General features: G+C 45.8%; 1 protein-coding gene across 1 annotated transcript; it reads right to left on the bottom strand.

The window, feature by feature from the left end:
* Positions 1-1,483: 1,483 nt before the first annotated feature.
* On the bottom strand, positions 1,484-7,333 carry LOC122555162 (homeobox protein EMX1-like). The gene is made up of 3 exons (XM_043700890.2): positions 7,069-7,333; positions 5,526-5,710; positions 1,484-2,308 (listed from the first exon to the last, which is right to left on the bottom strand). The coding sequence occupies exons 1-3, from the start codon at positions 7,331-7,333 to the stop codon at positions 2,141-2,143; spliced, it is 618 nt and encodes a 205-aa protein (XP_043556825.1). The 3' UTR covers positions 1,484-2,140.
* Positions 7,334-14,631: the final 7,298 nt, after the last annotated feature.

Here is a 14,631-nt window from a genome sequence, read left to right as displayed (position 1 = left end):
GATTTTCTTTATTTGCCAAAATACTTTATTAAAAACAGTATGAATGTAAAACACAAAATCTATCACATACACAGCAAAGGGTCTAGTATGATTGTTGGATCCACTTTCCTGGAAGTCCACTTTCCGAGAGAGTAATGGTGATTTGGATGTAGAGGGGTAGTGGTGAAATAGATTAAAAGGACAAATGGGAGCCTGATATTGAGATGGCAGGGGCTGAGGATAACAAGGGAGCACAGGGATTGCACAGAGCAACATTATCAGCTTGGCAGAAGCTACGTTTCGATGTTCAGAGAATGAATTGCTGGCTCGGCCTCAGCCTGAGTATAATGCACTGGTTTGGATGCTGTATTTTAGGAAGGATGCCAAGGCTTTGAAGAGGGTGCACACTGAAGATACTGTCCACCCCACATCATAATCTCTGTTCCCTCACGTCCTTCCTCCTTCTTCATAACCGCCGGAGATTAAGCCAGTCTTTCCACAAGCTAGCTGACACTTCTGATCTCGAGCTGATCCTCTGACCACAGCTCCCTATCACGAAGATTGCTCAGTTTTGTAACATAGCCCAGCTTCGCCCTTTCACCCTGTGCCTTTGTTACCTCTGGACTTTGATTATTCCAGCGCCTTCCAGGCCAATCACTCATTTTCCAACCACCACAAATTTGAGGTTATTCAAACACTGTTGCCTGTGTTCTAACTCACACCAAATCTCCTTCACCCACTTCCTCTGAGCTCACTGACCTATATTGCTCAAATGAGAGCTAACTCCTCAATTTTAACATTGTCATCCTTAATTTCTAAATCCAGCTATCCCCTCACTGCCCCTATCTCTGTAATCTTCCCTAGCTCTACCATCGTCTCAGTTATTTGCATTCATCTAACTCTGGCCTCTTGAGCATCCTCATTGTCCATTGGCAACCTTGCCTTCAGCTTCTGAAACACTAAGCTCAAAAACTCCCTCCCTTAGCCTCTCCAATTCCCTCCCTCTCTCCTCCTTTAATGTACTGCTCAAAACCTACTCTTAGATCAAGTCATATTTTCTCACGTAGCTCAGTGTCAAAGTTTGGTTAAGAATGCCTTAGGGCATTTTATTATATTTAAAACCTTTGAGGGTTTTGTTAAACAGAGAGAAATTGATTTCAATAACAGAAGGGGTGGTAACCTGAGGGACACAGATTTAAGGGGATTGGCTGAAAAGTCGGAGGTGCCATGGGGCATATTTTGCGGACAGTGAGTTGTTGTGATCTGGAATGTGTTGCTTGAAATTAATAGTCACTTTCCAAAGGCAATCTTTTAAATACTTAAATCGAACATACCTTTGAGGACTTTGAGGAAAGATCAAGGGAGTGGGATTTAACTAAGCAGCTCTTTCAAAGAGTTGGCAGATAAATGATGGACCAAATGGCCTTCATCTGAACTGTATCATTTTATAAATCTATAACCTCAGACACACAAGAACAGATACACACACCCAGACATGCATAGACAGACAAATAGACAGCAAACAGACAAGTAGATGCACGCACAGGTGCACACAGACAAACAGACAGACAGAGATACAAACATCAACACAGGCAAATCATTGCACACAGGCTCATAGACATACACAAACAGGCACATGCGCAGGCAAACAGACACACATGCACACAGATGCACACAGACCCAGAGTTGAGCACAGACAAACATAGACACAGACACTTGCATCCACACAGGCAAACAGACGTATAGGCACACCGAAACAGACACACCGCAGGCAAAAACAGATGCACAGACACACACATGCTGACAAACAATCGCACACACACAAACACACGTGTGCACACATACATGCACACAGACACACATACACGTGCACACACATACACACAGGCAAACAGACAGACAAATACACATAGATGGAAAGACGCCTCCTTTAAAACTCCAATAATATATTAGGTATATCTATACTAATTTTACAATACACAATATGTTATAAACAACGGTGAGTGAACACACCAACAAGCCCCAGGTTTGATGCCTGCTCTGTGGATAGTCAGTAGGTACCAGCTGCACCAGTTTCAGGCTTGACAAGTTATAGTTCGTGGTGTGGCTGGTGTGGACACAGCTATGTGCTAAGAGTCTGTGACGAACATCCTGCAGGATCTCAGGGCTGGTCCTCATGTTGGGTTTCAGGACATGGTCCCTCACCGGTGCTCTGAGAGTCCGGGCTGGCCTGAGTAGCCACAATACCCAGTCTGGCCAGCTTAGCCTGCTGCTGCTCAAGGCTCTGTTTCCTCCATTTGATTCTTCGGTTCTGGAACCAGACCTTGACCTGTTGATTGGAAGGAAGGGAGGGAAAGAAACAAAGATAACTAAGACCATAAGACATAGGAGCAGAAATCAGGCCACTTAGTCCATCGAGTCTGCTCTGCCATTCAATGATGGAGGTAATAAAGAAAGTGACAAGAATCCGAGATCCGAGTTTAGAAACAAAATGTGGATAGTCTTAATTGTAAAATTACTCAACCTCTCATCTTCAGGCGTGCTTAGTCATGCTAAATAGTACTTAAAATGAGCAAGGGATGTGATTGGTTTGAGGTAGCCTTCTGTCTGGCTAGTTGACAGACTGGGCTGTGGTGGGTCAGTCATGGGTCTAAGCCCCACCTAGACAGGGCAGTCTCTCCACACTACCTCCAGGGGGAGCCATGGGGTTCCGATTGTGCATGAGCCAGCGCTCTCCTCCCCTTTCTCTGGGACTTCTCCTGGGCCCTTCACACCAGCTCACCTCGTCCCATGCCTTTCCAAAACAGTGACGAAAGCAAATGATGCATTGGCATTCAGCGTGAGAGGATTTGAGTACAGGAGCAGGGATTGTTGCAATTGTGCAGAGCCTTGGTGAGACCACACTTGGAGTATAGTGTGCAGTTTTGGCCTCCTTATCGGAGGAAGAATGTTTTGTCGATGGAGGAAGTGCGACAAGAATTTCTGGACTGTGAAGAAAAACTGGATCTTTTAGCATTACATTCTAGGAGTTTAGAAGAATGAGAGGGAATCTCATAGAAACATTCTAACAGGAATAGACAGGGCAAATACTGGAAGCAAATTCCCAATGACCAAGGAGACCCGAACCAGGGGTCACAGTCTAAGGATATGGGGTAGGCCTGAGATGAGCAGAAATGTATTCAACCAGAGAGTGGTGAGCCTGTGAAATTCTCTGATACAGAAAGGAGCTGAGGCCAAAACATTGAATATTTTCAAGCAGTTAGATACCGTTCTTAGGGCTATAGGGATCAAAGGGTGAAAGCAGGGACAGAGGACTGAGTTGGATGATCAGCCATGATCATACTGAATGGCAATGCAGGCTCAAAGAGCCGAATGGCCCATTCCTCCTTATAAATACATGTTTAGGTTTCCATTTTTAAACTGGTCCAGAGATCACAGCCATGAGTAAATGCCACCAATTGTCAGTGTTTAGTGACAGAGTCGAAACAGAGAAACCGTTTCCTCTGGTAGAGACACCCTGGACAAAAGGCCAGACCATTAAAAATTAGAGAAAGGCTGCTAAGGGAGCAAAATCAGGAAGCACCTTTTCCACACAGAGGACATAATCTCAGAATAGGGGATCACCCAATGAAGACAGAGATGAGAAGGAATTTTTTCTCTCATAGGGTAATGGTTCTGTGAGGATTCTTTACGGCAGGGAGCTGTTGAGGCTGGGTCATCGAGTATATTCAAGGCTGAGATAGATTTTTTAATAAATGAGGGAATTAGTATGGCGAGATGATGGTGTTGTGGTGATACCACTGGATTAATAATCTAGAGACGCAGAATGATGCTCGAGGATATAGGTTTGAATCCCACCCTGACGGATGACCATCGTCAATTGTTGTAAAAACCAACTTGGTTCACTAACGTCCTTTAGGGAAGTAAATCTGCTGTCCTTGACTATGACTCAGACCCACAGTGATGTGGTTGACTCTAAGCTACCATTTGGGCAATTAGGGATGAACAATAAGCACTGGCCTAGCTATCAACTCACATGGATGACTTTTTAAAAAAAAAGTCATGGTTTATTATTTGTGTGGGATAAGGTACTGAGGGATATACAGCTGAGCAGCATTGAGCCAAGCAATTGCTGAAACAGATTGCAGGGACTGAAATTCCTCTTCCTATTCTTGTGTAACAGACTTAAGGGTTTGAATGGTTTCCTTTTCCTGCGTAACAGGCTTGAGGGGCTGAATGGCCTCCTCCTGTTTCTGTGCGACTGGCTCAAGGGGATGAATGGCTCCTACTGTCCTCTGTGACAGGTTTGAGGGGCTGAATGGCCTCCTCCTGTTTCCATGAGATCAGGTATGAAGTCTTTATGGGAAGAGTGGCTGGAATGAGCCTTGCTACCACAGGGGGTAATTTGGTTATCATCAGTGAAGGAAGCAGGATCTGTGGACAAGGAAGGAGAGAATTGAAAGAGATGCTGATAGTTTGAGATGGGCTAGAGGGGCTGGGAAGAGATTCACATGGAGTATAACCACCAGGAAGACTACAGATCCCTGTGCTGTACACTCTGCAGGTACAGGAATCAAAGTCGGAAGCAGAAAAGGCACTCATCATTAAGTTTCTTTTGGTTACACATAGAATGTGGCCGTCACTGGCTGGGCCCAATATTTATTTCCCATTCCTTGTTACCCTTGAGAAGGCGTGAATGAGCTGACTTCTTGAAATATTGCAGAGGGGAGGCAATGCTTTGTTATTGGACTGGTAATTCAGAAACCCCAGGTAATGTCTGGGAACCTGGGATTGAATCTCACCATGTCAGAGGGTGAAATTTTAATTCAACAAAAAAAAACTGGAATTAAAACTCTAATCATGACCATGAAGTGATTGTGGTCAAAACACATCTGGTTCTCTTATGTCCTTTAGGGAAGGAAATCTGCCCATTCTGGCCTACATGTGACTCCACACCCACAGCGATGTGGTTGACTCCGAACTGCCCCTGAAATGCATTTCCATCGCCCATTCAGTGTGGGCAGGAAGCTGTATGATCGCAGTAAGAGAAAAGAATCCCATAACCCAACCCTCCCCCAACCTTCAGCAGATTGATTTGACGAGGGCAGTAGGTCTGGTGATTTTTACACACTCTAAAGCACAACTCCAGCCCATGCATCCGCGCCCATATCTTCCATACAGACCACCAACCACACCCTGCCCAGCTCCCGGAGTACAGCTGAGGTACTACACTTGGAATCTTGCTGTTTCCTATGGTCCAGTACCACTGACTCACTCACTCACATATGTGCTCACTCGCTCTCACTCACACATTCTCACACATGCGCGCGCACACGCACACACACACACTCACAAACACACTGTCATACATACTCTCTCATATACGTGTACATCCATTATCTTATACACACTCATACACTCTCACAGACACACACACTCACACATGCACACACACACATACCCTCTCGCAAACACTGTCACACTCCCATACACTCTCACATATACACACACAAGGTTAGGATCCTAAAACCTGGTACCAGTCTTACTTGTGATTCATTGAGGTGCAGGGCAGTTGCCAGCAGAAGCCTCTCAGAGCCCACCATGTACTGCTGCCGGGCAAACTCCTCCTCCAGACGGGCCAGCTGCTCATGGCTGAAGATTGTCCGTACCCGCTTGGACTTGGCACCTTTCGATTTGAGAGGAGTGAGGGCAGCTCTGGCCAGTGGATATTCTGGGGATGGGGAGGTGAATACAGATAGAGATAAGAGCATGCCTTCTTATCCAAACCAGCACAATACAAGATACCCCACCCCCAGCCCCAAATAAATCCTAACTCTCCCTCCCCACCAAAAAAAAATCTGCTGTAATACTGGGGACTGTTTTCCCCTTCAATATTGATGGAATTAAAAAAGTATCACATTTTCTCAGCAAATTCACAGGAGGCCATTTGTGCCATCTTTGGAGAGCTGTCCATTGCTACTCTCCCCCACCCCAAGCTCCAATTTATCTTTGAAAGTTATAAAAACAGAGTATGCTGGGCAGCGCTGGCAGATTAGTGGACACAGACACAGAGTCATACAGCACGGAAACAGACCCTTCAGTCCATGCTGACCATAGTCCCACCTGCCTGTGCTTGGCCCATATCCCTCCATTTCTCATACATCCAAATATATTTTAAATGCTGTAACTATACCCTCATCCACACTTCCTCTGGCAGTTCAGTCCACACATGAACCAACCTCCAGGTAAAAAAGTTGCCCCTCGTGTTCTTTTAAAACCTCTCTCCTCTCACCTTAAAAATACATTCCCCTTATCTTGAAATCCCCCACTCCAGGGAAAAGACACCTGTCAATCACCTTATCCGTGCCCTCTATAAGGTCACCCCTCGACCTCCCACGCTCCAGTGAAAAATATCCCATCCTATTCCAGCCTCTCCTTCTTTCTCAAAACCTCCACTCCTGGCAACATCTTGGTAAATCTTTTCTCAGCCCTCTCCAGCTGAATAATATCCTTCCTATAACAGGGTGACCAGAACTGGACACAGAGTCAACATTTCAAGTCCAGTATGACTCACTGGGTGAGAAACTTTTGTTAATTCCCTTCCCACGTCATTTTAAACCAAACTCTTCGAAGTCATAATCAAAAGCAGAAGTTGCTGGAAAAGCTCAGCAGGTCTGGCAACATCTGTGCAGAGAAATCAGAGTTCGGTGAACCCAAAAACGTTAACTCTGATTTCTCTGCACAGATGCTGCCAGACCTGCTGAACTTTTCCAGCAACTTCTGTGTTTTTTTTTCTGATTTACAGCATCTACAGTTCTTTCAGGTTTAATTGTCGTCTTCATCCCCTCATGAACAGGAAGAGCTCCTCCCCATCTACTCTATCCAGCCCACTCCTGACTGTGAAAACCTCGACCAGTTCTCCACTCCGCCTTCTCGCTCAGGAGAACAATCCCAACTTTTTAAATCTATCCTCACTTTTGAAGTTTCTCATCTCTGGAAGCAGGAGATGCGGATTAAAAGCTGGGACCTACATCTCAGAACTGTCCTGTGTCTAGCCCAGCACCAGAGAGAGAGAGAGAGAGCTCTTACCGTGTGTGTAGTGACCCTCCCTGTAGCCGCTGGTCCGGTAGAGCAGGGGCGCCCCGTAGTAGAGAGGGTAGCCGGCGTGGGGAGGCATTAAGCCCGGGTACAGAGGCTGCGGGACGGCGGGGCTGGTAGCTAGTCCCGGGGGAGCAGGGCTGGAGAGGAGGGCGTCGATGCTGAAGGGTTTGGGGGTGCATTCGGAGCAGAGAGGGGGGCGAGGGAAGGGAGGCGGGTAGGCAAGACCTCCCAGGGTCAGAGCCGGTACCTGCATGGCTGAGGGCAAATGGGTCCCCAAACTCAAGAGAGCAAATTTGGAGCAAATCGAGCCCTCCAGCAATGAGACGGGTCGGTGTGTGTCTGGATGAGTGTGTAGGCTTCCACTTGCCCTTATAGAGCGGGGTGTGATGTGTCAGTGACCCCCTGGAGAGCTCTTGTCCTGTTAAATCCCAGCTGAGAGATCTGAGAGGTGCGCAGGAGAAGCGCAGTTAATTGACGGAGTGATATAACACACTGGTGTGTTGTCAGTGCAATAATGACCCCGACCCATGTCAAAACATCTGCGGGATTTCAAAAGCCTTGCTTGTGTCCTGGGCTACAGTTTACCGAGACCTGGAAACGTCAGCCTGTAGGCAGCACCTTGATGTTAATTCAATCATCTTATTACCATTTAAATGAGAGGGGGCTGGGTGGGTGAGGGACAAATCTCTCAGCACTTCACCTTATCTGTGAGCAGAGGGAACACTGTGAAACTATGCTGCTGTAACTTCTGACTCAACCACAGAAATTGCTGGCGAAGTAATAGGTTCATAAGATATAGAAGCAGAATTAGGCCATTCGGCCCATCGAGTCTGGTCCGCCATTCGATCATGGCTGCGATGCTCCTCATCCCCATTTTCCTGCCTTCCCCATATCCCTTCAGCCCGTCACCAATTAAAAATCTGTCTAACTCCTCCTTAAATGTACTCACTGTCCCAGCATCCACCGCACTTTGGGGAGAGTGAATTCCACAGATTCACAACCCTCTGGGAGGAGGAGTTTCTCCTCAACTCTGTTTTAAATTTGCTGCCCCTTACCCTAAGACTATGACCTCTCACCCCTAGAATGCCCCACACCAGGAAGCATCCGCTCCATGTCTATTTTATCCACACCTTTTATTATCTTGAATACCTCAATTTGATCTCCCCTCATACTCCTAACTTCCAGAGAGTATAGACCTAAACTGTACAATCTCTCTTCGTATGATAAACCCTTCAGCTCTGGGATCAATCTGGAGAACCTCCTCTGAATTGCCTCCAATGCCACTACCACTTTCCTCAAATAAGGGGACCCATACTTTGCACAACACTCCAGGTGTAGTCTCACCAATGCCTTGGATAGTCACAACTATACTTCTTTACCTTTATATTCTATTCCTTCAGCTATAAAAACCAACATTCCATTTTCACTTTCTTTATTCTCTGCTCTACCTGCATGCGGGTTTTCAGTTACTCATGAATGGGTACACCTAGATCCCTCTGCACTGGAGCACCCCAAGGTCTCTCCCCATTAAGATAATAGGTCACCTTCTTCATTTTTTTCAACCCAAATGCATAACATTGCACTTATTGACATTAAACTCCATCTGCCACATTTTGGCCCACTCTCCTAGCCGAACTATATCCATTTGTAAGGTTCTTATTTCCTCTTTGCAATTTACTGTCCTGCCTATTTTTGTGTCATCCGCAAATTTGGCTCTCGAGCTTTCTATCCCCGTATCCAAGTTGTTAATGCAGATTGTAAATCACCAGGGTCCAAGGACCGAACCGTGTGTCACCCCCACAAATTCAGCAGGTCTGTGGGGAAATCAGCAGAGATCATGTTTCCAGTCCAGTGACTCTTCATCAGTTACATTTGACCACTGTTCACAGAGCCTGGAATCACAGAGATCTATAGCACAGGAACAGGCCCTTCAACCCATCAAGCACTGGTCATTCATCCTAGTCCCATTTTCCAGCACTTGGCATCGCAAGTGTGCATCTAAATCCTTCCCCAATGTGATGAGTGTTTCTGTCTCTCTAATCCTGACAGGCAGCGTGTTCCAGATTCTCACCACCCTCTGGGTGAAAAACTATTTCCTCACATCCCCTGCCCCTTACCGTAAATCCACGCTTCCGAGTCATTGATCCCTCCAACAATGGGAAATATTTCTTCCTGAGCACCCTGTCTATACCCCTCAGAATGTTATACAATCTCAATCATGTTCCCAGTCTCCAGCCAGGGTGGAGGGAAAAGTGGATGGGTCGAATGGCCTCCTTCTGAGCTGCAGTACTCCATGTTCTCTAGATCTTTAAGATCAAGTCAGGTGGTGTTTAATGACATTATAAGGTAGGAACCACCCTTCTGAAGAGCTTGCACTTGAAATGTCGACTCTCCTGCTCCTCGGATGCTGCCTGACTGGCTGTACTTTCCCAACACCACACTCTTCGACTCTGATCTCCAGCATCTGCAGACCTCATTTTCTCCCCCTTCCAATGATAAAGCCTACCGCTCTCCCAGTAATACCCCCTCTTGTTACCTCTACATTTAGCTCTCTTATGCCAGCACCAGCATGGACCTCAGCTTGTTCCTCACTCTGTTGCTTGTGTCATAGAGGAGAAAGTGAGGACTGCAGATGCTGGAGATCAGAGCTGAAAATGTGTTGCTGGAAAAGCACAGCAGGTCAGGCAGCATCCAAGGAACAGGAGAATCGACGTTTCGGACATAAGCCCTTCTTCAGGAATGAGGAAAGTGTGTTCCGCAGGCTAAGATAAAAGGTAGGGAGGAAGGACTGGGGGGAGGGGCATTGGAACTGTGATAGGTGGAAGGAGGTCAAGGTGAGGGTGATAGGCCGGAGTGGGGGTGGGGGAGGAGAAGTCAGGAAGAAGATTGCAGGTTAGGAAGGCGGTGCTGAGTTCGAGGGATTTGACTGAGACAAGTGGGGGGAGGGGAAATGAGGAAACTGGAGAAATCTGAGTTCATAGTGCCTGTGTCACAGAGACAAAGAGGTTTACAGCATAGCGAAAGGGCCTGGAGCCCAGTGTCACCCAGCTCACCTTTACCTGCAGATTCAGGATTTGTCATGGTTTGTCAATGCCTTGATTTTCTGATCTCAGCTGTGGTTTCAAATCTCCCCATGGCCTTGCTCCTCCCAACCCCTGCGATCCCCACGAGCCCAATAACGAATGGCTCCTCATAGTCTTTATTCAAGAGTGACTAATTGAGGGCAGTAAATGCTGAGCAGCCACCAACAGCCACATCCCACAAAAGAATAGTTACATGTGTAAGGTGGAAATCAATAGGTTTCTGGAGAATAATCATGTTCAGGGATATGGAGATAGTGCAGGAAGTGGCATTGATGAGATGATCAGCCGTCATCTAATTTGATTGGCAGGTCACACTGAACGGGCTGAATGGCCTGCTGAATTTCCATGAGTGGGGTGGCAATTCCTCCAAGTGCACACCACCCTTTAGCGTTTTTGCATGGCTCTGCAATTTAAATGACCTGATTTGTGAATGGCCTGACCTTTCAGTTGATGGTGCAAGCTGGCGGCTTACTGGGAATATGGCGTACACCCCTCTGAGACTTCTATGCTCCTTCAGTTCTGGCCTCCTGAACGTCTTAACTTCCTTCAATTCACTGTTGAAGGCTGTGCCTTCAGGACTTAAATACTGGAATTTACTCTCTCAGTCACTCTGCTTTTACATCTGAGAATTCTCTATCCACACCATTGATCATCCACACTGTTGTTTCTTTATGTGGTTCAGTGCCTGGTTTAGTTTACTACATCTGTTGGGAAACTCCTTGGGCTGTTTTAGTATGTTACAGGCACTGACTAACTACGGGGTAAAAACAATGACTGCAGATGCTGGAAACCAGATTACTACAGGCTATTGCTGCTGTTGGTGATTGTAGGACCACTGAAGGTTACAGAGATAAAAGGAGGAAGAGGAGGATTTGAAGACAAGAATTATAAACTTACTGGACCACAAGCTAATGCAGGGTTAGCAAGCAGAGGGGTGTGGATAACAATACTCGGTGCAAATTATAATGCCAGAGATGTGGATGAGTCCAAATTCATGGAGAGTGGGACGTGGGACAATGGGAAAGAGTGTATTGGAATTGTCAAATCCAGGGGTACCAACAGAATGGATGAGGCTTTCAGCAACAGATGAGCTACCTCTGACAGAGATGGGTGATGTTAAGGAGGTACTGGGTTTGGGTAATCGGGCTGATCTTAATGATACAGATGATAATAAACCAAGGTCAGAATTCTTCCTGATAACAAGAGTTTAGGATACAGCAGCTGTTCCTCCCTTACACACACACACACACACACACACACACCAGAGGTTAAGGGACCCTCCTCCCAAAATGCACCCTTGATGGCTTTCAAATGGTCATTACTCGTAAGTGTTAGAATGTGATGCAGACCTGTAATGAGCTGGGAAAAATCACACCTTGAAACAGACCCTGCAGGGAGTGCAAAATATGCACAAGTCAAAAAGGAATATCAATCAAACCCCTGTATTCATTTGGCAGTTAGGAAGGCAAATGCAATGTTAGCATGCATTTTGAGAGAGCTAGAATACAAGAGCAGAGATGTGCTGCTGAGGCTGTATAAAGCTCTGGGCAGACTGTCTTTAGAATATTGTGAGCAGTTTTGGGCCCCGAATCTAAGGAAGGATTTGTGCTGGCCTTTGAGGGGGTCCACAGGAATTTCACAAGAATGATCCCAGAGGTGGAGGACTTGTCATATGCGGAGCACTTGAGGACTTTGGGTCTGTACTCAATAGCGTTTAGAAAGATGAGTGGGGAATCTGATTGAAACTTACAACATTCTGAGAGGCCTGGATGTGAAAAAAATGTAGGTGAGACTAGTAACTGGAAACATAGCCAGGGTGATGGGATGACCCTTTGGAACTTAGAGCGTTCTTCTGCCAGAGGGTGGTAAATCTGTGGAAGTCATTGCTGCAGAGGTCAAGTTGTTGAGTGTACTTCAGACAGAGATACACAGGTACTTGATTAGGCCTAATTCTGCTCCTGTATTTTAAGGTCTATAGTCTAATGTGCTTCATATCAACTTAAAATGAGAATTAAAGTGAAATGTAACAAGGAAATGAGCAGATCAAGAAACTAGGCTCTACTCTTCACACACACTCACACAGACACACACACACTCACATAGACACACAGACTGACCTACACACACTCACATAGACACACAGACTGACCTATACACATATACAGACACACAGGCAAACACTCACATACACAGACATACACAGGCACTCAGATAGACACACAGACTGACCTACATATACACACACACACAACAGACACACAGGCACACATACACAGACACACACACACACTCACATAGACACACAGACTGACTTACACACACACAGACACACTGTCACACACACATACACACAGGCACTCACGCACACAGACACACACACATGCACACGCGCATGTACATACAAACACAGATGTACAGACATACACACGCATACTCTGTCATACACACACATACAGATACTCACACACACACACACAAACACACTCACACAGATTGACTCATACATGCAAGCACAGACACACACAAATATGTATGGGAGCACATACACTGACACATACAGATGCTGACTTACACACAGCCCATAAACATACCAATGCATTTATATTTATGCATGCAAACACAAGGACACATCTACATACTGGCACACACAATCATAAGTGTTCAAACACATGCAAGCATTGACACACTTATACAGACCCACGATCATACAACACAATGGCGCACATATGTATGCTCACAGACGTAGACATACACAGACACACAGATACACTCCTACATATGTTCAGCCACTCAGTTACATTCAGGCAGTTGGGAAACCTGGGCAAGCAACATCCCAGGGCTCTTTAGTGTTGCTGTTGTCCAAGTTTGTGTCTGATCTTCGGGGGTGGTTGAAAGGCAAAGTCAGTCCCAGGCAGCTAACAAAGTGATCATCAGCTCATTTGATAAGGACCGCCTTCCTTTGATTACTAGGATCCTGACACCTAGGTGGAAGTGTCTGGGAGGTTGGAATGTCTGTGTGTGTGTGTGTGTGTTTGTGTGTGAAAGAGAGAGCTGGTGGAGCAGGCGCTATGGTTTTACTGATTAACTGGCCATCCTTTTCCATATCCACGTAACCAATTTGAGGAAGATGGTCTTTATAAACATACACAAAGCAGGAGCAAAAATAAGACCAATGTTCCAAAACCTAAAATAGCTTCTGGCTTAATGAGAATGAAGTTTTTGGCCTGGTGGATATTAACAAGGGTTCTAGTGCCTGGGTTCAGTTTCTATGAATATATAAAGGCCTCAATTTACCATAAATTATAAAAATACAAAGATTGTAATCACACACAGACACACACACACACACACACAGACACACACACACACACACACACACACACACCATAAGTTGACCATCATTTCAAAGAAGCTTCAAAGATCTGACTATATTTTCACTCGGCTGCGTCAAAGTTGAACTCAAACCTCATGACTGAATTCTTAGTTCCCTGTCATCCCAGAGTCATTCCAGTGGATCACTACTGGATCCCCTCCCAGACCAAAATACCCTTCTTGAGGTACCACAAACAACCATCAACAAGAACAGATTACCATCCAGGTATTTAATTGTGGGAACTTGCTGTGTACAAATTAACTGCTGCTGTACACAATAGGGGTATGTGAGAGTATGAAAGGATTTGACGAGATAGACATAGAGAAGGTTGTATTTTTACTAATTAATGTGATCTGAGTGTCACTTGCTGGGGCAATGCCTGTTGCCTGTCCCTAGTTGCTCCTTGAGGGGATGAGCTGCCTTCTTGAACCGCTGCAGACCACCTACTGTGCGTTGACCCACAATCCCCTGAGGGAGGGAATTCCAGGATTTTTACCCAGCGACAGTGAAGGAATGGCAATATATTTTCAAGTCAGCATACACATATGTCACAGCGGCACTGAAATCCATGGACATATTGCTCATTGGTGTAACAGGCAGAATGACACTATGCTTGAGGGCAGTAATATCATGTTAGTGGCGAACACCATTAGCTGTGCGATAGCATTGGTGTGAAACAGCTAGCTTCACCTGTTACTCAAACTTCAGACATACTTTACCCTTCGAGGGTAATTGGAGATAGACTGGCCATGTTTCAGAATGAAGAGAGACTGCCCTAGTGGCATTCTGTAAGGTCGTGGGTTACACAGCAGGAATTGACCTGGTCATATTCGACATGATCCTAGAGGATGACTTTGATAGACCTTACTCTTGCACCAAGGCCGAATGGTGAACAAATGGCTCAGGCTCTGTTTAAGGTTAGTGATAAGGCCAATCTTGAGGTGCATGGAACTGTGAGAATAGTGACAATGCAGCTCCTTTAACAAGAATATGTTGTCCTTGGGTCTTTTTCCGGAGGGGATCATAAAGTCATGGGTTCCAAGATGTCTGGGTTTAGCTACTTGAAGAAGCTTTTAAGTTTATAAAAAACTTGTA

The sequence above is a fragment of the Chiloscyllium plagiosum genome, unplaced genomic scaffold (genome assembly GCF_037043375.1).
Source record: "Chiloscyllium plagiosum isolate Xiang-an unplaced genomic scaffold, Cpla_swu_hap1 HiC_scaffold_1, whole genome shotgun sequence".
In the NCBI taxonomy this organism is placed as follows: domain Eukaryota; kingdom Metazoa; phylum Chordata; class Chondrichthyes; order Orectolobiformes; family Hemiscylliidae; genus Chiloscyllium; species Chiloscyllium plagiosum.
Note: the sequence above shows the minus strand (reverse complement) of the source record. Positions and strands in the feature narration are given on the sequence as shown.

Bases quoted from the DNA above. Each gene is read 5' to 3' on its own strand.
- LOC122555162 (XM_043700890.2), bottom strand. From the start codon at position 7,333: ATGCAGGTACCGGCTCTGACCCTGGGAGGTCTTGCCTACCCGCCTCCC. The intron at 5,711-7,068 runs GTAAGAGCTCTC...CCCCATCCCCAG, and splicing joins GGAGGGTCACTACACACACG to AATATCCACTGGCCAGAGCT. The intron at 2,309-5,525 runs GTAAGACTGGTA...TCCAATCAACAG, and splicing joins TGCACCTCAATGAATCACAA to GTCAAGGTCTGGTTCCAGAA.